Source organism: Amyelois transitella, chromosome 8 (assembly GCF_032362555.1).
Source record: "Amyelois transitella isolate CPQ chromosome 8, ilAmyTran1.1, whole genome shotgun sequence".
Lineage (NCBI taxonomy): Eukaryota > Metazoa > Arthropoda > Insecta > Lepidoptera > Pyralidae > Amyelois > Amyelois transitella.
In genome coordinates this window covers 7,203,947-7,231,667 of record NC_083511.1, presented here as the reverse complement: position 1 = coordinate 7,231,667, position 27,721 = coordinate 7,203,947, and the positions used below count along the sequence as shown (strand labels likewise).

The following is a 27,721-nucleotide window of genomic DNA, read 5'->3' as shown; positions in this document are numbered from 1 at the left end:
TTAAATGGCTTTGGTAAACTCCTGCCTTCAAAAGTGAAAATTTACTTCTACATACGTGTGGTGAAAATATTCCAAATTTCCTAAAAGAATACAATCATTGAGTTACATGCCATAACATATTTTAGCTAATAAAAATCATTACAATATCTCGTATCTAAACATCAAAAAACATTCTGACAACTCTTTGTGATAATAACACTGGTTTATGTTTTATATCAAACACAATAACGAGCTGTGTAGGTATGTAAGTTGTTTCTTAGGAAGGCATGTTTAAATGATAGCTTTGATTTCAAGTGGTATCATAAGTAAATCAAAACATAACATGTTAACAAAATGATATACAATAAATATATTTTTCTTGAAACAAGTTTTGGTAGAATGAAAAAATATCAATAGGTAAATGGAGCAAATAATTTACGACATTACTAAGTGAGTAAGAAAAACAAGTCAATAAACAAACAGGAGAAGCAGCCATGTTAACTGTACAAGAAATTTACGATCTATATCTCCTTAACTGCAAACTTGGGCGTGCTATAAATTAGCGATAATTCCCGTATGTTTTCAAACTGACGGTACTATATTACACAACTTTCGACGTCTCCTGCCGCAGGATTCCAAGTATTATCAGTTACTAGAATCTCAATATTTCTCGTTACCTGTTTTGTGTGTTTTCGGAGCAAGATGGTTATATTTAAACATACTAGAAGACGCCCGCGGCCCCGCCCGCGTAAAACTAAAAACCACCATAATTACCATCCCCCACGGGAAATAAACGTGTAGGTTACATGCTAAATTAAAAGTCTCTAGACCCAGAGATTTGTCAGTCAGCCACTCACTTTCTTCCCTTATATATTTACATAGACAGAAGATAGATTTAAGTCCATCCCTCTCTTGAAGAATTTTCGCTTAAAGATTTAAACGTTCACTAAAATAGGACATTTTAACATTTTATGAAAAATTTGGTCTTGCTTAAAACCGATATATCTAAAGTTTCTGCCAAGGACACCACAAATGAGACAAAACACCATTGTGGTGTCTTGTTCATTTTACAGCCTACCAACACTTTAAAGCAAGTAGCAATACGGAATGACGGGTCCAATTCCATGATGCGCCACGATTTATCAAACATTCATCTCATGGGCGAAATCTATTAGAGAAGCACAATGCACCATTTACTACCCGCTGGGCAGTTCCATGCCAGGAATTGTCGGGAACCGATTGAATTTCATACAACTTTAGTGATTAAAGCTCACATCTGTTCCAGTTAATAGCTCCATTGAACTAGATAAGTACGAATATATATCACGACTTGGCTCAGGATCAGTTGCAGTATTTAAAACTACACCGCTGCGAATTTACGCACGTGAAATTAATTTTTTTTTTTATTAATGTCCTTTGCTCGTGCACTATTACATATAAATTCCAAAAAACAATCCAGCTGCGAAATTGAAATGCCTGCTTGTGCTTACAAACTTCACATTTTATCTACTTAACATACTTTCCCTTAAATATTTTAAAACTACAAAAAGACGCTGTAAAAATAGGGTAATTAACACCTTCTTTACAAAACTAGTATTGTTGTCAAAAGATTTGCGATAAACAACTAAGCATATTTATACGCAATCAAAATAACAAGAAGTATTTATGCACAGGAAGGCTCAACGCTAAAAATATGATACTCTTTTCCAAAAATAAAAATAATAGCGGCAAAAACAGTATCGAATTCCGTATCCGAGAGTATAGATTACGAAAGTTACCCGACACAGGAATTTCAAAGGTAGCAATCAATTTTTCGATAATGTCGTGTACAATTAAAACCACTAAGTAAAAAGACTTATTTAATAATTATTCTTGTCAGAAAAATATTTTCAGTTACCAAAAAGCCTAAAAAGACACTCTTAATCGTAACTTATTGATAAAAAGCTTATTACTCATTTTTAATACAACTATCTAAATGATAACGTTTATATCATATTTCAAGTAATTTTTTAGCAGTTTTTTCTAACACGAAATTTTTTAATAAGCAATAAAGTCGTAGTAAAACATTGACACAAGCTCTTCTTAATTAAAAGATCTTACCATAACTTAGGTAATTCACTTCACTACCACAAAATTTCGAGCAAAATCAATGTCTGAATAAATATACGAGTGAATGTTTGTTGTCGTTGGTAATAGTAACTACCACTACCCAAAAAAAACACTGATTAATAATTGTCATAAAATGGCTTCTGACTTAGAGATTTACTAAAGTTAGCATTATTATGGATTCGACACTGCAATTAGAGGTCGAAATAAATCTTTAATAAATTCTTATCTAAGAACGAGTCGTACAAAAGTCAGTATTTTATCTATTCTCGAAATTAAATTAATATATACGGGACAAATCACACAGATTGATTTAGCCTCGAAGTAAGTTCGAGACTTGTATTGCGAGATATTAACTCAACGATACTATATTTTATAATAAATACTTATATACATAGATATACATCCAAGACCCAGGCTGATCAGAAAAAGTTCTTTTCTCATCATGCCCTGGCTGGGATTCGAACCCGGGACCTCCGGTGTCACAGACAAGCGCACTACCGCTGCGCCACAGAGGCCGTCTGAATTTAAATACGATTTTCTTGTTGCAGAACATAAGAACATTACACGTCGTTCCGATGTGGCGACATCTCCAAACACGATTTAGGATCTTCTTGAAGACACCTGGAATCTAATGCTGCACCCATGTGGCTTGTGAACCATGAGTGCTTGGTGCTGCATCGTGATCATGTTGACCACGATCAGTACGACCGTGTTGCCGGCGCCGCAGAAAGCTGAGGTCAAGGAACCTTATGGTAAGTGATTAAAGATCATAGTGTAAAAATATTATGCTTGTGTAACTGCTTCGTAGATAAGGTTAAATATCTGTGTTGGTACTTAATCGTGAAATAATTGGCACGATTGCTTGTTATATTTTATAATGTGAGGACATGTGGTAAAGCCGCGGATTCGGCTACTCGAGTACGACTGTTTGGCAAAGAGATCAATGAGTCGGTATTTTGTTTCATTGTATTAAATAAGACCTGTCTAATATGCTGTAACTTAAAAACAAAAGATCTCAAAACTTGTCCATCAACACCATAAACTATGACAATAACTTATAAGATATTATCAAAAACTTAAGCGGACCCCGTAAACCTGAGCTGAGAGCACCATCGAAAGTACGCTATCATAACAGAGGTAACAAATTATGTAAGCGCTAATTAAGAATCTCCTACGTAGCAAACGTAATGAAGATAGGACAATGTGAGGTTTGAGCAAACGTCATCCATTACATGAAAAAGCATTCCTGTGGTTCAGACGTGACTAATGACTGACGCAAGATTAACGAACTAAATGCGGGAACCTTGGATATTAATGGAAGGTTTCGCGGGATTTTATCTGTATCGTTTTGTTTCAGAAACATTGAAATGTATAATGAACTTGAATACATAATCTGAGCATGACATTTGGTAACAAATGATCGTACATATTCGGTATTAGACGCTAATTGTTTTATTTGGGTCAAAATATTCTTATACTGAAATTATATATAATTATGATTTGAACTCTTTGCTGTATTGCTGCTACCGCGCATACTTTCCAAACTATAGGTAAGCATAGACTATAAAACAACGTGCTACGTAAGTACAATACGGTGTGCTAAGAACTTTGCTACAAAGTGCTACAAAAGCGCTACGAGATTTGCTACGAAAGCGCTACGAGCTTCGCAACAAATCGAGCTATGACTACCAGAATTTAGATCACAAGCTATTTTTGCATATTTTATTCGACATAAGTATTAATAAATTTCCTAAATTATATATATTATAATAAATTTCCTAAATTATATAATATTAGGCTATCTTATAAAGATCTTATTTTTCTACTAATAAAATTGGTTTTCCTGTAAGTATCCATTTTGCTCAAAACCTTATTTTAATACGGTTTTCGCACATACAAATTAGTTTTTAGTCAATTCAAAATATTTGTAAACCATTACTCGTGGTACAAACATAAAATTGGATGTAGCTGTTTTTGGTAATTTGAAACGAGATTTTGCCTGGGACAATGTTATTTCACTGGAATAAGTATAAATTAGATACTTAAAATTTTTGTCCTATTATTTTTTTGCAGTACCTATAGCATAAAGATTTCATTACTTTTTGTGGATATCTAAGATGACTAAAGATGCTCATAAAAATGACTAACAACAATTCCAAGACGGGTTGTCGCCGAAACGTATGTATGAAGTCCCACTCTTACTTAATAATGGTTAAGGATAAAAACTTTACACATAGGTAAAAAAATATATTATTCTTCTTCAACGCTCTTCTACTCTTACTGCTTTTTAGGATGAACATAAAAACATACAACTAGCCCCCATAATAACTATAAAATACCTCGTACAAAACATTTGTATATAATGTAACTGCTTAGTGCGCTGTTAATGCTATCATTTAACGCCATATTGGCCGGAATCCAAACGTAGTGACGCGACATCTAAAAAACGAGGGCAATGCAGCTGTTATATGGACACTACAAGTTTAGCATATACAGTCACGAACATACGAGTATATTTCACTTCGGTCTAGTTTATTAATCTGCAAGGCGCTAAGTCGACGGTAACTACTGTTGAAATTTATAATTCTTGAATAACGAGCACAGTAGTAGCGAGTAAGCAGTCGTCACTACATCCAAAATTAATAACAAGGTGCATTTACCATTCCAGAATATTCCACAGTATTGAGCACGCATTACTAGCCCCCATAGGAAAAACAAACAATTGACTATAATTCCTTAACTATTTATTTATTCTTATAAATACTAATATTTTAATGATACTAATATTTGAAAGCTACTGAACCGATTACGATGAAGTCGAACCTGAAACGGTTTGAAGATTACTGATGATGATTTTTTATCCTGATTCGATTTTAAGAATATGGCAGGATGAATACGAATTTTTATAGTTTTCAATCAAATAAGAGAATTGAAAACTTAGAATAACGACTTGCCTCTTTAATTGGCTATGAAATTATTATAAAATTAGATTTTTTTTTGTTTTCTTCTTTACAGATCGCCAGTACTGGTACGCACAAGCACAGGAAACGCTACAGAAGCGACTACAATACGCAACAGACAAAAATCCTGTGGCAAAGTGAGTAAAAAAGCATCGCTTTTAGTTATATGTACATAGACGTTTATACGAGTAGCTAAAAGGTAAATGTATTTTGCGAGGCGGTGGTTTTCGGGTTTGATTCGACAATCTAATCCTACTAAAATTATAAATGCGAAAGTTTGTGAGTATGTCAGTATGGATGTTTGTTACTATTTCACGCAAAAAATACTGAACCGATTACGATGAAATTTGGTATGTAGGTAGCTGAAAACCCAGAATAACATATATACTACTTTTTATACCGGAGTTTCCACGGGATTGATTCCACGCAGACGAAGTCGTGGGTGGCCTCTAGTATTAGATAAATTTTCGCGGCTTCCTGCCCAAAGACCATAAGACGTAAGAAAAAAGTTAAAGACTTATTTATGTATGGTTTCTTTTGGTTTTTTCTACACACTACTCACTTAGAATGTACTTTTTATTTATTGTAAAATGCATACACTTTGTAGGTATGAGTAATATAAATATAAAAACACGTGAATAGGTATGGTTGCCTTTTTAGGCGCAGAAAACTGTCCTATTTTTATACTCTTACCCCTCAATGCATTACACTGTATCTTTTTAAACGGTTTTATTTAGCTCACCCCGTTTGTTTTATTTATTCTTGGGTCAAATTTAGTAATTCAAATTTCACCCTCTTCCTGTCAACCGATTAATCTGAAATTTTGTATACACTTTGGATTTTGGTGACAATATAATTATGTTTATTCATTATCATTATAAATTCAAGATGGCCGCCGTTACAAAATGGCGGATAATTTAGGTTTCATTAATCCCATCAATATGGGTATCAAATGAAAGGGCTCAACAAGCAGAATACAATATACTATAAAAAATTGAAATCCAAGATGGCGGCCTCTACAAAATGGCGGATAACTTAGGTTTTATCAATCCCATCAACATGGGTATCAAATGAAAGGTCTCAACAGAATGCGAAATAAAAACTAAAAACTAGAAAATAAAAATAGGTAAAAAAACTTTTTAAGTTAAACGGTTTTATGTTAAACATACATTGCAATGTTTAATATAAATGTACTAAAAAGCAAAAAATAATAAAATAGATACAGTCGTGGGAATTATAAACATATGCATAGACTAGACTAAAATAAAACCGTGGGGCACGTCAATTGTCTACAATCGTTGATTAAAATGTTTGTTTTGTAATGTTACACTATAATTAGGCAGTTGTTCAACCGACAACGATGGACGTGTGATAAGTAGGGCTAGAATGTGGAAACAAGTTAGCAAGCTCGATTAAGCGAGTTTTAGGGTTTCATAATGTTGAGCGAGTAGTACTTTTATCATAAGTTTTGTCGATTAAAGACAAACTACGAGCAGTGAAACGATTCCTCGCTAGCCAGCAAAATAGTAAGTAATTTGCGCACCGTCTGCGGGCCAACTGCCTAACGACGAATTAAACGATTCTTATATTTGTATTGTTTGTGTATCACTATAATTTGTAGACAATTGACGTGCCCCACGGTTTTATTTTAGTCTAGTCTATGCATATGTTTATAATTCCCACGACTGTATCTATTTTATTATTTTTTGCTTTTTAGTACATTTATATTAAACATTGCAATGTATGTTTAACATAAAACCGTTTAACTTAAAAAGTTTTTTTTTCATGTTAATAATGACTGAATTACTCATTGCGTGTATGATATAAAGTAAGTATGAGGCATACACAAAAAGGCCGTAATCAAAGCAGAATGTTAAAATAAGGTTCTAATTACCTCAAACGTTTTTAGCCTGACAAAGTAAACCTGAACAATCTCATGATTAACAAATGTTGGAGCGACCCTCGTTGCTACCTGGAACCTGCGAATTAATTTAACAACACATCAATTAAAAATTTTGCAGAAATGTAAAAGTTAATTTATATTTAAGTGACACGGAAAAAATGGAACCGTTGCGTCTGTCAATTGAAATACTCTTTTTGCATTTCAATTTATTACTTTGATGTGGTTAATTTTAATAGACTTACTTGAAATCTTTTTGGAAAAGAGAAGATCTTGCATCATAATAACAGATAAATAAATTTTTATTTCAGCATCAAGTGAATTATATTTTCCAAGTTTTGAATGTATAGACAAAATAATTTCAAGTACATCACTTTCAATTCCAAGCACGTTACCAAGACATGGCATGAATACTCGAATTAAATCGTACATTCTTTTATACGCTGTTGTAGTAGGTATGTGTTAAAATACTTTGGAAAAGATAAAAAAAAATTGCACAAGTCCAATAAATGACAAACACTGTTATATTTTTTGCTAAGGTACACGTCAATTCCCTTTAAAAACAAAAGTTCGACGTTTAAATTATTTTTTGTGAAAATATTGTAGTAGGTAGGTTAATAATGAGGATAGAGGATATCGTGGATCAGTCGAAGTGAATAAAGAATATGAACTTAGTAAAGATCAGAGTGAAAGTTGGCTGCAGGTCGCCTCCATCAGAGCGAGCTGGAAATCTTTGGGAGAGGCCTATGTTCAGCAGTGGACATCCTATGGCTGCTATGATGAAAATGAAAGAAAGATTACTCGCCTGTTTGGGTTTGGTAAATCAATTTAAATGCATTTTCAGCCAAGCATAAGCAGCATCAGCATTATTTTACGCATTTTAGTTGGAGAGTTAGGAACAGTCTTCATCTTTCCACTTAAATTATCACGATCTGTGCACATTTTTACGTGTCATACACATTAATTAATATTTTCATGTAAAATCCTCTGCTTTGACTACTCTTGACTGTCTTCTCAAACATCCGTAATTTTAATTTGATAAAATATTGAGGTACTCAATCATTTAATTCTCACCAGGAATATCATCTTGGTAGTTGGAGACGGCATGAGCCTGACGACAGCGACGGCTGCTAGGATTCTTCGGGGCCAACGTCAAGGCCAGTCAGGGGAAGACACCGATCTGGCCTGGGACACATTTCCAGCTGTGGCGCTAGCTAAGGTAAATAATATAAAAACAATCGAATTTTTTGATTGATCTTGCACGTTTATGTTTTTAGTATTAATACTTCGACGTAAAACAAAAACTTATATTATATGTGCATTACAGCAGGAATTCCTGAAAGTTCTTTCTTAGTGCACCCCTAAACTACATATTAAAGAACCCGTTAGGGCTATGCGTTGATATCAGAGAGTTCTCTTTTAAAAGAAAGCAAAATAAAAATAAACCGCTAGGAAGTTATAAAAATTGAAATTTAGCATCTTCATTTTTACAAATTAGGAATATTTCAGCTTAAACTATTCAATACATTTGGCTGCTGCGTGTTGATGTTTACATAACTGTCCTATTCACTTTTGAAGAAGGTGAACGTGTTTTCTTTGCGATCAATAAAGTTAATATACTTTATGTATCACTCGAATAGCCATTAAATGGAGAATGTTTCTAGTTACTAATGAATGAATGAAAAATGTGAATGAGACTTGATTATTTTCCTTTCAATAAAATTTATATACATAGTTTATTTGACACCGTAATAGCCATTATACAAGAAAATGTGTCTGGTACAGAAAGTACCCGATAGATCCTAATTGTAGTTTCAACGTTTGGTGCAGTGTTAAAGTAAATGGTTAACGTCAAAGTACAACTAGGAACTTTCAAACTACCCATTGCAACGTTTGCAGCTTGTGCATCTTGTTTGGCCGAAGTTCACACCACGCGTCTCCTTTGAACTAAGTTACAACTAACACAAAACGTTACAGTTACGGTTAATAATAACCAGAATTTGTTATTTCTATACGAGATGTACCCATTGAAATCGCATAACTGAATTTAAGACTAAATTTCGGCTCCATGTATTGAGTTTGGATCAATACATTTCCGATGTACCTAAAATAAATTGGAGTTTATACCACTTGAATTTATATAAAGTTAAGATGGTAGGTATAAAGTTTTTCATTTAAAAGTATTTTTTAATTACGCTTATTTATGGTACTGATTTAGGTTCATATAACTCACGATTAGCAGATTAGACTGTAGATATGGTTACGTTTTATTACAATCTGAGCTTTGAGAATACAGGAGCCAATATTTCTTAAATGAATATCTTCAAAATAATGATTGATTGATACCTCAAATAAATTGAGAAACTTGTCATATATTCAGTAAAGCGAATCTTCGTTATATAAAATTGATAAGGAAATAAATCATAACTTCGTGGAACATTCAAAGTCGTCATCTGTATGTAATAAATGTTCTCGTAAAATATTATTACCGTTACATAAGGACATTTCTAAGTATTTTTATTAGCTCTGAACTTGACTTCTGAGGAGAAAACTGGAGCTTTTGGGACACCATCTTCAGTGTTCTTTGAAAGCTTTCCATTGGTAAAAATTGTTGAAAGTAGCACACATAAAATACTTCTTTTATGGGACTTAACACAATTGGTTAAAGGCAGAACTACAAATTAAGATCTCACTAAGAAATATATTTTAGTTTTCTACCGTAATAAGGGGCTGCTAAAAAGTAAAGTGGTTCTACAACACACGAATACTTGTTAATAATGTTTTAATAACCTCCCACCGTTTGTAGTTTAAAGGAAAAAAAAATATCGTCTATCATCATTTAGGTGACTGAATGTGAAAAACACAAAGCGACTATCGTTGCTTATAGACTCCACAACTAACCAAACGCTCCCAGAACGAACGAACCAAAGGCTCCCAGAACCAAGCCAAGGATTATTTTATTTTATGTCAAAATGAGTGTCTTTTATATGCCTTGACTAAATCTCTATTAATACATCGAACGCTTTTAACCTTCAACAATTTATTATAAATACTATTTTTTTTTTAAATTATAGTCTTAAATAATTTAGACGAGGAGGTACCGTTTCCTCGTTTGCCGTTGCCGTTTGCGTTTGCTGTTTTCCCAATGCTTGGCGGTCACAATCCGGTCCTAATAATTTCTGTACATAAATGTTGGTCTGACGAGTTTCCAGTAACTGACTGGGTAGTTAAGGGGGTAGTGTAGTTAATTCGCACAGGTTTAGCCCTGAAATCGTCCACTTTACAAAAAACGTAGCGGTATGAGCACATTATAGAAACGATAAGGTCGTTTATCATATCATTGCGTTCGGTAATTTCCGTCTTCCCTAAAGCAGAGTGTACCTGAACATCGTCGTCATTCTTTTGGGGATAGTTCTAGCTGCGTCCTATTATTTTGGGTACCAGGAGGGACGAGTCTACCTATGATGGAGAGAGAGTCGGGTATTTACAAAAAATTACCATCTAATCTTCGTCGCATTCTTTGTGGTCAAATACAACACTCATTCATAGTTCATGGATGAGATGTCAACAGACAGGTAGCGCTTTTTTGAAACATATATCTTACGCCTGTATACCTAGCACATTTGATGCTTATTAATTTTCTTAGCATAATAAGTCTTTGTTTAACTTACCAAATACATTAAACAAACATTAATCTTAAGCAAACACATATGAATTCTAATTACGTAACAACAGATATGTTAAAATTACTACTAAAAACTTGTAGGTGTCAAGAGTTTAGCGAAACTTGTAAATTAAAAGTAAAATCTCAATGCCAACATTCATCTCATAAATTCTACTAAAAATATTATTCCAAGGATTATTTTGTTGATTAAATATAGAGAAAGATTTCTTTAAAAAATTGTTGATTGTAGGCGTTTATAAGTGTAATCAATTTTATACAACGAATAATTTCCAGGAGATGGTGGAGCACAATAATTTGTAATTATTCACTTAAAAAGATTTTATTATGAATTTAAATATTCACTTACCTATATTTGTTTAATAGATTTTATAATATTACGGGTAATATTCTGTGTTCTAATAACATAAACATATGTTTATGTTATTAGAATAATAAATAGTGTTGTATAATGCTACTGTCTCTTACAAAGATAATAGAAAAGAAGACATATTCTTAAATTTTGTAATTTTACCTAAATATTCATGTACCTACATTTTTTGTTAGAGCTTTGACATACTAGAACTTCAGGGTTTTATACGAAGACAATATTTTTATTACAACAAAGTTTTTATTAAACAATATATTATTCCCTGTTCAGCTATCTCATAGCGTATGTTATTTGCTCTCGTCTCGACGTTTTTGTATGAAGATAAAAAGGTCGATGACTCGAATACGTGTTTCTTCTGAGTATATAGTCTTATATCTATTCATTACACGTAACACGTAGGTACTCTTCTAAAGTTTACACAGCTATATTAAAAAAATACTTTACAACGTAAGATCTTCCTTCATACATCTTCCTTCATACGTAAAACTTGTGAATATTACTTCTTTACCTTTCTGGAGAGGAGCCTATGTAAATGTGCCTTTACTTGTATTAAGTAAGATCTATCATAATAAATCATTATCTCATTGCATAACATCTTAGGTTTGCTAAATACAGCATGTAAATAATATCTACAAACAAACTTAAAACATTTTTTCAAAGATTTCAAGTTTTCATTTGTTCCTTTAATCTAAGATATAGAACAGCCTAAATCTTATATTATAAAGAATGGTACTTACGAGTGATATTACCGTAGTACCCTAATATAAAAACCAATTACCCTTTTTCCATAATATAACAATTTTTTTTGAGAGAACGAAGCTCTGGAGACCTTTTTTTCCTACTAAATAGTTATTTCTTTTAACAATACACATAATTTGTGTGAAAGAACCACCGTTTTCTTCGATTTAAGTCGTGAATGCATTATTAATTTATTTACACTTTTATGTTTAAAATACAACTTTACGGTACAATAGACGGACTTAACGCTAGAAGCATTATTACTTATAATAACTTCATCTAAAATCTCAAAATGGTTTGATACCAGCCCACAATAAAAATTTAATTTTAAAACATATCTAAATATAATTGAAGATAATCTCTGACTGATTGACTGACATCTTAACGCACAGCCTGAACCGCTGGGTCTTGAAATTAGGTATTCAGGTTCCTTATTTGGTCAAGGGTGCACTTAGATAGGATTGCCAAAATATCCCGAGGGAATAACTGGATTTTTGCTTAACGCGGGCAGAGCCACGGGTTCTCTAGTTAATTCATTAAAACTTAGTTTGTTGTTCTCTCATAGTATCAACATTGTTGGTACAAAAAAGTTTTAATAAATAAGTAAGATAATCGCAAAATATTTCCAATAATCTCTATGACAGTATGTATACTCGTATACAAAAACTAACATCTTTACATCTAACTAAATGTAATGAAAAACATATGTACTATATGTATTTGTATGTAAACATACAGGGTGACATTTAAAACAACTGCATCCTTTTAAACATATACTATACTATACCCATGCTTCTGAGCCGTTTGAGCCTATTTTTATATAAATTAAACGTCATCATTTTCACATTTAAAAAACCCTCAAAAACTACGTCACACGCTTGAAAACAAACCAATACTACAAAAAGAAATTAAAACTAAACATGTAAATAAATGTCTGAAAAATAAATTATTTTTCTAGTATCAAGATCAAGTAAAGTACAGCGTTGTCGAGATCGCTCAGCTGAATGAATTGTGTCGTTGACCTCTTATCTTACGCGTCGCTTTTCCGCCGGCTGGCGGGGTGATATGACGTATTTAGGATCGTGGATTTTGATACTTTTATTTTTTTCGTACTTTCTAAAATGAACCGATAATTTTCTTTTAATGTTTTTAAATATCCTTTATATGAGTACACTTAACAGTTAAATTTATGCAGTTGAATTAAAAGTCACCCTGTATGTGCAGTACCTATATTTTTGTTAAAACATTTATGAGTTTTAAATATTCTGACAGTTTGTGTGCTATGAACGCAGATTAACCCTACTTCATTCATTTATTATTCACATTTGTGTGAATTTAAAAACTCATACGAAACATATTTGTGAGTAGTTTTGACGGTTTCAATAATTTGATTTGAAGGGTAAAAATATTTCATTTTTATTTTGAATACTTAGATAAAAACTGTGTATAATCACGTATTTATCCTTTACTGGGTAGACAGAGCCAAATCATGAAAACTGTGATTATTAAATTATCACAGTTTTTGTCCTTATAATTGATGAATGATATTAATTTGCTGAGTATTTTAGAATTCAATAAGATTTCCTTCGAAGGTCTTAGCGTTTCCATAAAATGGCTAAAGGCACCTAAGATCTTTTAGTTGAAAATATGAATATAACTACTATCTTTCATCAGTTCAAAGATAACGTTAGAAGAGTTGAATGGTAACTTCGTTGAACCGGGATCCAAGTACAATTTTCATCCTTTGAATAAAGATATTGGACTAATTAAATCGCCCTTGGAACTCTATATTTACCTGTAAACTCTAAGTGTTCATCACGTTATTTTTTACTCTTTTTTAAAAGTTAACGTGTTATCATACTTATAATGCAAATGCAAATGCAAAAGTGTGTGCAAATATCTATGTTACATTTCCACGCAAGAAACTTTTTATGGATTCCTTCTGCCTACCTTTTGTCTAACTTCGCTGTAACAATAAGAACATAGTCACATTCAAACTCATACTCAAGATATATAAACGCCCTAACACCGCTGTCTACTTGATACGAGTATTTTGTTTGTATTAATATTTTTAATTTGTATCCTTTATATTGAATGGCAAAGCGTCCTCCATACTAGGTTTCACTCCGTTTCACTGAAAATCAGCGCATTGTGTAACCGCATCATACACATGCATATGCTGAGTCAAAACCCTTTTGGTCGCATCATGTAATTTTTATATTTCCATGTTTATGAACAACGTGAAATGTTACCTTTTACGCCAGATAAAGACTTTTCTTTCTTTCTTTCTTTCTTTCTTACAAACAGGTTTTGACGATATGATAAAGAGCTTTATTGATATTAAAGCGAAAACACGTATTTATGGTATTAAATGTTTTATTTTAACATATTGGTAAAATAATAGTGTTTTAAATAATTATGGAGCAGCAAAAAATAAAATGAATTATTATGTTTAGTATTAATCATAAAGCCACACTGCCTTTAAGTCTTTTCAAAACTGTTGGCTCTGTCTACCCCGCAATGGATATAGATATGATTATAATTATGTATGTGTTTTCAATATCACAAAGTATAAGCGAATAATTTTGCTTCGCAATATTTTGCATCAGAAACATTAATATTGGCACGATCTATTTATTTACATACATTATTTACATTATTTCTGTACACAGTTTCATGGTTTCCAAAATGATTTTCGAAAATGGAATTCGAAAAAGGATGACTACCATTAAAGATGGCATTATTTATAAATTTTCAGACGAATGTAATCAACATTAGTTTGTGAGCCTAGGTTAAAAACCTCTTTTTTGTACTCTTTCCTTACATGGCTTACTTACAGCTAAAACTAAACAGATTACCTAAGCTAAAAACACAATTACACTAAATGCCTAAATGACTAGGGAGGGATTTTCGCTACACCCAAAAACTTTATTTATTAATATAATTTATTGAATACATTTCATTAATTTCAATTCTTTGATTAAGCCTTACAGATGAACAGAGTCCACCTTGCGTTTAATAGAGACGTAATTCAATGAATACTCGTTAAAATGCATCCGTTTTCCTGCAGACTTACAACATAGACGCCCAAACAGGCGAATCGTCAGCATGCGCTACTGCTCTGCTCTGTGGAGTCAAAGCCAGGTTCGAAACCTTAGGCTTGGATGCAGGAGGGCGATTCAACAACTGTGCCTCTACTATACACTCCAAGGTCACGTCGCTCATAGACTGGGCTCATGAAGCAGGTAAGTTTGTAATTAAAGTAACTGATGTGCATCAGGACTTAAAAACGTACCGTCATCAAATCGTGGACAAAGGGCGTTCTGACTTCCGGACAAGAGTACCTATAAGCGACGAGCTTACGTGAAGAGAGTTATGAATGTGGATGAAGCGAAAGAACTGCTCGGGGATCATGGCAAGTGGAGTGGAGATCTATATATTCTCTGCTTTCCTCTCCGGGAAAGAGGCGAAATTTTATATGTACATTAGTACATACAAAAACCAGTAAAAAACACAGGAACATAAATTACCATTTTCAAGAAATAGACATGTGACAAAGTTGAGAAGATCTTTTACTTAATTTATCAATTTTAAGATTTTTACCTCCTCATAGAGATAAAAATCTCAAAATTAATTAAAATCAATGACGTATTCAAAAATATTTTTTTTTACCTTAGCTTCTTGAATTAATTTCAACATAGGTTATAACATGAACGTCAATTAATATTGCCTTACCTTAGGTACTTTAATTATTATTTCCTACCTATCCAACTAATATCATAAATGCGAATGTTGGTAAGGACCTGTGTTTGTTATTTTTCACCCAAAAACTACTGAACGGGTTTTTTTTGTTTATTTGCAGACTCTTTATTGCACCAATAAAATTTAATTATATCAAGTTATTAAATATTTTTAGATTTTCGTTTAACTTTGCAGTAATTAGTAAAAATTTAGGGTGTTTTGAAGTCGCGGCCAGAACAGTGATTTCATAAAGTCAAGTCTTTTTTCTGGACTTGACTGGATGTTTTTCCCCCTCAAATAGTAATTTCTCTGTAGTTATGCACAAATGGCCACACACCATAAAGTTAGCCACTTGCTTGATCCTGAAAGTGGTAAAGTTAGGTTTTTACCCGCAAAAAATTGCAAGGTAACCTAACTGATATTGGGTCATGGTAATTCATCCAATTGCCTGAACGTGCAGGTTACCTCAGATTTTCCTTTACCGTAAAAGTATCTGTTACCTATTAAAGTTATGTAACTTAAAAAGAAACATTGATTGCTTGAGATTTCTATATGAGCATTTTATTTTCAAGTATCTTAACATTACTTTAATAATGTTTAATATAATAAGATTTATAACACTGCACCACCTGCTTTTAATAACCTCACAGGATATTTCAGAGGTCATAAATCTATCACAGCGCGGTATTATCCGGTAGTCGGGAAGCATCCTCACCTTTACTAGGTATTTACGAAAGCTTTTTATCTTGTGGATATTCATTACAACACTCATATTCTCTTAGCATAGTCGATATTTGACAAAATATTTACAAAACCACAACATAAATAATGTTTAGATTTTCTGTTCGAAATACAAAAAAGCTTAGCAAGTGTTATAGTATAATAAATAACCCATTGCCTTATTATAAATAAATATATATTTCTTATGAAGTGGTTCTATTCTAATGTGCCGGAAACCATACGGCACCTTATTATTAAGATGTCTATAATGTCATATTCTAGTTGTTTTGGAACCAACAACCAACTTACATCGCGGGATTTCCAACGATAAATATTAGAAAGTCGAGGTTCACCGTTGAATAATTACTGAATTTCTAAGCCCGCCTTTTGTGTGTAACCTATTTCTAAAGTCATTTATTAGTATATTTGTAGACCTTTATGCAAAATTAATTCTATAAAGCCAGATCAGGAGAATCCTAAACGAGAGAGCTCGGATGAACAGAGTTAGAATGTGAAGGAAGTGAAATATAATATATGTAAGGATTGTGGCAAGTGAAAAGATATAATATCTGCTTGCTTGCCCTTCTTAGACCTTATTTAATGTATGTATTTATGAATTTCATGAATTATTATTTTTTTTCATAGGAAAATCTAGCGGCATAGTAACAACATCTAGAATTACGCATGCCACGCCTGCTGCTCTATATGCGCACGCGCCTTCCCGCTACTGGGAAGATGACAGTAGGGTGCCTCCCACTGTGAGGAAGGACTGCAAAGATATTGCCCTGCAACTTGTTGAAAACGAGCCGGGGAGAAGTATTAATGTAAGTAATATGCCATTTAAGGATTTTAAGAATAACACAATCTAGAAATGTACGGTTTATCGGCTGTCCGAATTGGCGCTTTTTATATTAACGAAATCTATAAGGATCTAGTAATACTAACCACCAAAAAGATCACCGAAAAGACAGTAAGGTCGTTGATACTTTGCTATCGACAGTTTATTGAAGCCTTATACGAGTATAGAGTAACTGGCGGAAGCCCGCGTTGCTCTAAGATTGTAGAAAAAGTGTACCGCATCAACAAAATGATAAGCTGATAGATAGGTACGCTAAATTGACTTGTCTCTTTCGATTTAATAATGTAATTTTCTGAGGGTACGAGCTTTGATAAGTATTACGTTGAAACAAAGGCTAAAGAGAGAAAAGAAGACAATTGTTATAAACTTAATTTTTTGTTACCTTTTAAGTCCATTGTTAATGTCCCCTAATGGTATTAAACTTGAATTGAAATTTGTAACCATCTCTTTTATATTTTAACCGATTTAAATGTGCTAGGTTATATTCAGTCGTACACACCTTCACAGATTTCAAGTTAAATACCAAACTTTATAAATCACTTTATGATTGTTGTCGTTGAATAAATATAGGGTTTTATTTGACACCTTGTCACACCTTATTTCGTGAGTTGTATTATTGTTGTTTCCAAATACTCTCTGAAAATTCACCCCTAGCTGTTAGGAACCGTAAAACTGTCTAAACGCACAATAAATATGAAATAGAAATAACAAGTTTCTGCGATTATATCTTTACGACAGTTATATTTTGTTTCCAAACGGTTGTAGTTTTGGTTCGCTTCACAACGTCCTTATTTCCGTTTATGGTTGCCGATTCTTATGTTACTTGGTGTACATTTTTTGCTCGTATATGTTTGTATATTTAAGAATGGAATTGTTTACTATGCGTTAAGAGTTCGGTAGAAAAAAAAAAAGAAAAAAGTAAAAAAGAAAAGAAAAAATACGATAAATAATGTTAACCCTTTTTAAAAACAAACCCTTTTTAAAAACAAGAGTTTGTTTTTAAAAAGGGTTTAGTAAAAAAAATAGGTATCGAAAATAATATAAATGAAAGGAAAGAAAACGTATTATTTAAACAGTAAATTGAAACAATTACAATAACAAACGATTTTATAAGTGTAATTTGTTTTCTAAGGAAAACGATCACTTAAGGATATAAAATTAACCAGGATAATTTTTTTACATCAAAACTTTGCAAGAATCTCAACAATGCAGAAAAATATGTATTTATTTATTTCAATAATATTAATGCTTTACCTAATTCTATTATATATCCTATAAATCTGTTCAGGTGATCATGGGTGGGGGAAGACGGCATTTCATTCCAAACGTCACCCCAGATCCCGAGCATCCAAATAGAGAAGGTAGAAGACTAGACGGTAGGAACCTCGCAGAAGACTGGGCGAGGGAGAAGAAGAGACGGCGGTTACGGGCCCAGTACATTTACTCAAGGGAGCAACTGGCTAAACTCGATCCTAGATCCGTCGATTATGTTTTAGGTAAGTTTTATTGAGACAAAATATTTTATATGCGATCCTTATTGTCAGGTTGACAGAGATCCCACTTAGGGATAAGCCCGCCTTTGTACTATACTGCGGTTTTATATTGGTAATGTACTTCCTTTAGTATACATCACAGAACAGTAAACATTTACTTACTTACAGGCTTAAGACCAAGATATCACGCCTTACTTCAAAATTCAAAATATTTTATTAACGAAAACAGGGTATTTAAGACTAAACAAAAACGAACTTGATTATATTTGGCACAGATCTGGTACTCTTGGGAAAAAGCCCTGGATCTGACAAAAGACCGGCAGAGATGTAGTTTATGTATAAACTATTCTTATTGATAAAGGTATATTTTTTATTGATCAATATTTTTTCTCCTCGCAAACGTAACTGATACTACTGTCGTGCTCATGATATCCCAACGAATATTATTGGGAAAATAAGTTTATTTGATTGTAACAATTTCACGCTTAAACTACCGCACTTACGGAAAAAAACGAAGCGGGGGGGAAATGATAAGGCAATTCATGTTATATTTATTTACCATCTAATAATAGCCAACATGATTTGTTTGAATTGTGGAAGCATATTCTATCCATTCAAAGGCAATTATAATATTGATTGTTATTATTTGTTGCGGAAACCCCACAAAAGCAAAGTAAAAGGGATGTTGTTACACCGCTACTAAATACATTCAATGTAATTTGCAAACTCGGCAAACTCATTATAGAATTTTGGATCTTTTGTGTGCATAATATTATGGACTTTGTGAAAGGGTAAGACTAACTTGGCATTTGTAAATTTCCTGAAGGAAATCTTTGGTAAACAGATTTTTAGCGAAAGGGTTTATTGCGCGTTTTTTGTTTTCTATTTTATGTATAAAAGCGATTTCAAAATCTGATGACCATCCCGAAATGTTAAGCTAAGGAAATGACGATTGGATGAAAAATGAATTTCCGTAATGCCAATTTCTATAAAACTCTTGCGTTGCAAAAGTTTGTCTTAAGTGTCGAAAATTCTCTTTAATACCATCAAATGCTTTTCACAATGTCAAAATAACTTGTAACTATTCTTTATGGCGATGGCCTAGAAACTTGTCACACTCTCAATAACATCTCTCTATCAAACAGTTGAATATTGTTTCCCAAACAGTTGGACATGATACCAAAAAAAACCGGCTTTTCTCAGATATTGTGATATCAAAGAGGTTTTTCGATAATAAAACTCCATTAGTATATTTTTCGATAATAAACACAACCAACAAACAGATGGCAAGTTTATCAAACTTCTTAAAAGAAATCCTCGATTTATATATATACGAGTATGATTGGTACCAAAAGTATCCGTTAAACTATAAGTCAAATTATTGTCATAACCACGGTTGCCTCTTACTAATCCTGTAATCCATTATAATCTAGCTCCACAAACGACCTAATCGGAATTTGAATTGTTAATAATGAGGATTAACAGTTACTTTTGTGGTTTGGCCTAGCTGATCCAGGTCCGTTCAATTATAACTTTGTTAATACTGTGTTACTTTCATGTTTCTTCATCTTTCAAGTTAGAATATGATACTGCACACCATGGTGTCAAATTTCATTATCTTTACTATGGTTTTCACATCAACGATACCATAATTGCTATTTTCTTTTATTTTTCTTTCGACCAGTTCTAAACAACTGACAATAGATGCAATCCAATATGATATAAAAATCTAATATGTATGTTGACCACACCATTAAACACTACTACCACACCATTAACCTACTTTAACATAAACTGGAGACACAAAAGACGGTTAAAGCTAAATAAATTTAAAGACCAAGTGGTCGACCAAGTTTTATAGCTCGTGGTCCGAACAAGACCAAATTATATTTAAATAAGCTTTCTATGGTTCAGACATAGATTTCTCTCTCAGGTTTATTCGAGTACTCCCACATGGAGTTCAATGCTGAACGAGGCGCAGTAACGGACGCTGAAGATGGAACTACTGGGGCCGCTGTAAAAGCCGACGACCCATCCCTCGCTGATATGACACGAGCAGCACTGTCGATACTCACGAAGAATGACAAAGGATTCTTTTTATTGCTCGAAGGTATGAGAACTTATTATTGGAAAATAAAGTAATCTATTAAATTGAAAAAGTATTTTTAATAACAATGAATAAACTACAACACATGGCTCCGGCCCCTTCGTAACAAATAAAATATTTTACACCGTACTATATTAACGTAGCAAAATAAAAAGTAATATTCATGTAAAACTGAAATACGCGTATTTCGCTGAATTTAATGTCTTAATTCATCATCATCATTCATTCTGAATCTCATGTGCCTAAAAAAACTCTTATTCTTTACATTATAATTCGACTAAAAAATTTTCTTGTTTTTCTGTTTAAGTTTATAATAAATGGGTAGGCAAGTATGTACACAATTTTAAAAAAGTGTATGTACAATGTAAAGAAAATTGGTTCGTAAACTTTCTTTACGATGCTAATATAAAGCGCAAATGTAAACAAAAAATGCACGTAAAATCGTGTATTTTTTGTGATTTTGGTAGAGATATGCAAATGGTATTCACACGTACGTTTAAGGCCTCCTTAACATTAATTCACTTTCTCCCTTTAGGCAAAATATTGCTCCAGAAATATTTTTTCTCATGTTTGATTCATAGGATGAATATATTTAAAAGGTATTTCGTGTCGTGACAGATGGTATTTTTGATTATCGCTGCTATTTTTAAATAGGAATAAGCTGTTGTATTTGTCTTCGCTCGTTTTGACTTGTACTTATACTTTGTAAATAATAGTGGAAGCTGCATGAGACACGATGCGTTCAGCGGTTCGGAACAGACAGACGTGCGCGTCGAAGGACTTTGTTTCATAAAACAGTACACCGCCGGAAAGTGTCAAAGTGTTCTTTGATAAATACCACATTAAATTTGTTCTAAAACTATACTTTGTTTATACGAATATACGTATTATTTTTTAACAAAGCCATTTTATATAAGTACAAATGCTATATATAATAAGGGATAGGCTTATACTTGGGATTCTTCTTTAGGCGATGGGCTAACAACCTGCCACTATTTGAAACTCAATTCTATCTTTAAGCTTACAGCTGAACGTGGCCTGTCAGTCTTTGAAAGCTTTGTATACTTATTATAGTGATTAACTGAATACGATATTTGCTCATAAAGGCACGTCTAATTAATTATAAGGTAAATTGTAGAATTAGGAAATAATATTATAAGGTATTACCTAATTAAAATTCTAATTTCGTGTTGCTAACAGGTGGCCGAATAGACCATGCCCATCACTACAATAACCCGTACAGAGCTTTAGACGAAACTTTGGAACTAGAAACTGCTTTGCTGGCAGCCTTAGAGAGGGTCAACCCTACGGAAACTTTGATAGTCGTCACCGCAGACCACGGGCATGTGATGACCTTCGGAGGTCAAAAGACGCCAAGAGGGCATCCTGTGTTGGGTAAGAATTTCTGAATAAAAAGTACTATTATGTTATTCCAGTTTAGATTATACCCGTATCTTACCTTTCATCAAAAACCGTTCTCAAAAAATAGCTGAAATGAAATCGAACCTACGTATAACTAGTGAAAGCTTGTTGAATATAAACAAGAGTATTCGAAAGAGCCTTCACATAAACGATTCCAAAGCCTTGCCTCTCAACAGTTACAGTAATATCAATAGTTATTGATTCAAATGTACGAAATTCCCAAATATAGTGACTCGAATACTATATAGCTACCTTATCTAATGGCACCAGCTGGGATTAACTGTTAGGCAGTAACTAGCCAACTTACTTATTAGTTAGTAAGGGATCAAATCGCTGACAAATCTTCAATGTTTTACTGAATTCTATATCATATGATAGTTCTTTTTTGTAATAGTGCCGTGTGGTTCCCGGCACTATTACAAAAAAGAATAGGACCACTCCATCTCTTTCCCATGGATGTCGTAAAAGGCGACTAAGGGATAGGCTTATAAACTTAGGATTCCTCTTTTAGGCGATGGGCTAGCAACCTGTCACTATTTGAATCTCGGTTCTATCATTAAGCCAAATAGCTGAACGTGGCCATTCAGTCTTTTCAAGACTGTTGGCTCTGTCTACCCCGCAAGGGATATAGACGTGATCATATGTATGTATGTATGTATGATAGTAATAAGTAAGGTACTTCAATTGTATTGTCATAATTCTATGACAGATTTTAACAAAAAACATTAGTTCTTTTTTAATGAAAATAATAGCTACGAAATAAAATCATAACAAAATCATCAAATAAACTCGTCTTTTCAATTGTGAGTTCTAATAAAAAGAGCTCGAACGAAAAGCTCATTTTGACAGCTATCAAATTAAATTACATACAAATGATTTTTTTAAATTTTAAATAAGAATAAATAGATATTTGGCACTGTAACAAAATTTGTAAAGATCTATCAAAGCAAAATAAAGTGTAAAAAATTGAGTTCGTCGTACATAAAATATCAAAACTTTAAAAATTGGGCCAACAATTAAAAACTGATTTCATTGCTCCGTGAAACAGTGGCGCCGTAGTTTCAAATACAGATATATACAGAACATAGGTTGTCTGCAGTAGCCACTTTCTTCTTATATTCCGCAATCATCCCTGATCAAACACTGATGCCAGTTCACTAACTGACATCAGTGTTTGATCAGGGATGATTTGATTTGATCAGTTGTAAGTTTTTATGCAGTGGCATAAAAACTTACAACTTGTCAATTCGGATACATTTATCTGGATAACGGAAGTTTTAAGAAACAAGACTCATACCAACTTAAATTAAAAAGATATGATACTTTAAAAAAATCGACTTCATACGAGTTAAATTTGATTAAATCCAATTTTTTTCAACATTTGCACACGAATTAATAGAAATTAACATTGTATCTAATATTTGCTTATAACTAAAGGTGCGGACACAGTGGCGTCAGATATAGACGGGTTGCGATACACCACGTTACTCTATGGCACGGGACCAGGCCACTCGGAGCCTCGGGCGTTGCCGCTAAACTCCACTGCGTCTGCAGCTGACGCGGTGCATGCATCAGCCGTGCCGAGGCAATGGGCGACGCACGGAGCAGAGGACGTGCCGATTTACGCCTTAGGTGAGTTACTAAGTGCTCCATACTGTGACTGTAAAAATGAGCTGTCTCTGGTTTCGTACGTTTTAGTGCAATTTATGAGATAGGTTTGTGTCAGTTTAGATGCATTTTACAGTTGTGCATTGACTTCATAGTACCTGCAATATTTTAATGAAATTCGAAAGAAAAAGGACTTTTTTATGTCATGCTTTTTGTACGATTTTTCCCTTCTGAACATTGAATTAACTAAAAATTAATTTGCCAGATTAAGATCCAGCTTACTAACACTTTTTTTGCAGGACCAATGGCAACAGTTTTATTTACGGGCGTCGTGGAACAAAGCTATATTCCTCACGCCATAGCGTACGCCGCCTGCTTTGCACACCATTCCCGGAGATGTCAAGAGAAGACCAACTTTACCCAACCACCTGTAAGCACGAGCTGTTTTAAATTCATAAGAAATATTTAAGTGAATGCATAATGTATATACCTAATACGAACACAGAACAAAAGTTGAACAAGTGAATACCATTACCATAATTTTCTTCCAGTGCTTGTAATTGAAACTGTCATTTTATAATATTGTTAAATTTGGTCGCGTAGGAAAGTGGACTAGGCCCTGAAACAAAGTTAATGAGAGATAGATTAAAAAACGACAATATTCATTTCCGAATATTGGTAGCAGAATAAAGAAAGAAATAGTTGAAAGCTTAGAATTTTTTTCTAACGATTTTTTTATTTTTTCATAGGTAAAGCTACCCAAATGCGTCCCACCCGAAGTGAGCAGTATTTCAGCGGCAGACGAAACAAGAACCGACGGTAGCAGCGGTCGCCGAATAGTAGTAGCGTCGAGTGTGATGTCAGACGAACGAGCCCAACGATCGTCCGCTCCGCAAACCGCTAATCTTATTACCAAAAGCTACCTTATGTTCTGCCAACTCAACTTTATTCCATTTATATCAATCTGGTTCATGATAAATTGATTTCTTATAGCACCATAGTTTTATCACAATATTTGTTAGTTTTATTTCACAAATATCAAACTTATACCTAAATTCGCGCACATGATGCAATCATGTCTAAAATTATATTTTTTGTACAGAGAACGATCGTAGTTAAAACATGTTAGACATAATTTGTAAATATGTGTGTAAATAAAAATAAAATCGTAAGAATTTCTATGACTTTTATTTTGTTAATCTCTTGATAATACTCATACAGATATTTATCAAGTAAAACTTTTACTTAACATGGCTGCGCCGACATTATTCATTTAACCTATAATAGGTAGTTCGTTTCTTAGTCTAAGAATACTTAGAGTATCTACTTAACTATATTTACTACTACGTCTAAGCTTTACATTTTTTTTTTCTCATTACCTACTAGTTTCACTTACCGCCAGTACAACTAATGTAGAACCAGCAAAAGGTCAAGTCAAGAGTTATGAATTTGGATGAAGCGAAAGAAGTATGCAAAAATCGTGGCAAGTGACTTTTCACTATATGGTTTCTGCCTACCCCTCCGGGAAAGAGACGTGATTTATGTATGTATGTAAATATCGAACTAAAAATCAACTAAACAATCAGTTAACTTACAATAGTAAGAATTGCCGCTGACAACAGTTGCCTGACACTCGGTGTAAAAGGTCACCTTTCAACCCTTAGAAAATCGCAAAGCTTTGTTAAATATGCAGTCACGATACGACCAAGCCATATCGAGGAAGGATCGCTCTTCTGTCCGTCCCGATGTATAGTGACATTATTCTGTGCGTATCATTACCCAGAAAGATTGTCAATCAAAGTAAGTCCTAGATATAATTTTCTAAATTATATTATTTATACCCAATTTGTGTACTAACAAGATAATAAAGCACAGAAACTTACGAGTACTTCTATAATGAAGCAATTAGGTATGGAATATTTATTCCCAGAAAAGTTACTGTAATGAATAATTTGTGGAAAAGCTCATTGAAAGGATATTTTTCCAGTAATACATATATAAGATTTGTCACTATGGCAATTTACAAAATCTTTGATACCAAATTACAGGAAAGTTCTTTATGTCATAGTTTCCAGAGATTTTGGTTTGATGGCTAGAGCTGAGTGTTGAAGGATATGTTTTAAATTGGAATTTATCTACATTTATAACTAGACTGAGCCACATACTTTCTCAAAAAGATTGATAAACATAAACATAAGATCTTCCTGTCGTTGATTAAATCAATCTGAACCGTGGTGACGTCGCCTTTTTAAATTATGCGTAAATTACGAAGAAAATTTTCCTCGAAAATATTCACATCAGCGCTATTCCCTGAAGGATAAACAAGTTCGACAGGGGTCCAAGTTTATGAAGCTATCGGTTAGACAGCCTGTTAAAAGGTATCTCGATATAAAATTGCATTAGTTCCCAGTATACTAGTAGCTTGAGGAACTACTCGCAAAGTTGATAAAAGCATTTCGTTACCGCCACTTTGAGCTGCAATCGGATTATTCTAAACTAAAAGCGATATTGGTGTAGAAATAAGGAGTTAAATTGTATCATATTAAAAGATTTTATCCTTTTTTTTGTATTTCAAACCAAAATATTATCTAATTTGAGCATTTTCGTTTTTGTTTATTTGCGTTATGTCTATTCAAAGATGTTGTTCATTTATACCACTGTTTTCTTTCTTTTAATTTGTAATAAGGAGATTTGAATTAGGGTTGCCCGAGGGTGTAATTAGTAATAAAATTCAAAAACGGTTTGGCCATTTGTTAAATGGCATAATTAGAGACAGATTTAGATATGGGCAATACTCTGGCTAATGGATTAAGCAAAACCATAATTACCTGCTCTTAAATTATGGGTGTTGTGAAAATCATTGGGTAAATTTTGGGATTGTGGATAGGTTCTACTGACTAATGTTTTTAAATCCGTGGTATAACGTATTATTGTGTGCTAAATTGATTGTAAATACTAATCATAGTGAAAGTCTTCAATTTACTGGCCATAATCAATGCAAATTATAAAACGATATAAAATTTCATGAAATCAATTTAGCGAAGCCGAATTGACAAATTGATAGAATTATCAAACTTCAAAGTAATGGCAAGAAATTGAACAGAACACGGTGCTTGGCTATAAGTATTCGGAAAATGTGCGACTGTGCGCAAGATTTTCTAAAAGTCTTACCTATTTATTAGAAATCGACGTTGTCCTACGTTATGCACTACTCTTTCCAGGAGCAGTAGGCAGAGACTGCATCTTTTCACTCGCCATGATCCTTGTATACTTCTTTTGCTTTATCCACATTTATCAATATTTTTAGCTCATCGGTTTAGGTCAAAGCTAACGGGACATGTCCATTAATTCATGACTAAGCGTTTCTTGTTGTATTGAAGTCAACCATGGCCAGTGTTAATGCGGCACAAGGGTTCCTGAACATATACATCCAAATACTAATGTAAGAACTGAATTTACATTTATTTATCTAACTCTATTAATTATATTTATTTTTAAACTAGCTTTCACCTGCAACTTCGCCCGCGCGAAATCAATAGCGCCTAGGTACACGCGCGAATTTAGCTAGTTGCAAATGCCAAAAGATTTTTTTTCAAATTCGGTGAAAATTTTTGGATTTACCAGATTCTCTAGACTTTTAATTTCATACACGTAAAATTTCAAGAAGATTGGTTCAGAAGATAACGCGTGAAGAGACAATAAATAAACAAATAAACTTAATTTGGGCTTTATAATATTCGTTGGGATTATGTTTCCTTAACGAGCCAAAAGGTTGCAGTCAACAACTGAGAATGCAACTGGGAAAACCTTTTTAATAACAAAATGATGTGAAAGCATCAACAAATCACCGTCAGTGCCAAGCTGTAATAAAATGGAACATGGATTGCTCTCTATGGAGTACTTAAGAATATTTCTCATAATCATAATAGGTATTCGTTTAAATGCTTTTTGTCTTTAGAGCTTTTACTTAAATAGGGATACACCTACACACTTAATTATGTTTAGTCTTAAGGAATAGATCAATAGTCACGAG

The 27,721-nt window shown here is 33.2% G+C and overlaps 1 protein-coding gene across 1 annotated transcript; it reads left to right on the top strand.

Annotated features, from left to right (window-relative positions):
* Positions 1 to 2,711: 2,711 nt before the first annotated feature.
* On the top strand, positions 2,712 to 24,671 carry LOC106135042 (alkaline phosphatase-like). Its single transcript, XM_013335217.2, has 11 exons — positions 2,712 to 2,840; positions 5,104 to 5,185; positions 8,026 to 8,167; positions 14,809 to 14,983; positions 16,845 to 17,023; positions 18,347 to 18,554; positions 20,485 to 20,661; positions 21,859 to 22,053; positions 23,518 to 23,712; positions 23,988 to 24,118; positions 24,438 to 24,671. The coding sequence occupies exons 1-11, from the start codon at positions 2,747 to 2,749 to the stop codon at positions 24,669 to 24,671; spliced, it is 1,812 nt and encodes a 603-aa protein (XP_013190671.1). The 5' UTR covers positions 2,712 to 2,746.
* Positions 24,672 to 27,721: the final 3,050 nt, after the last annotated feature.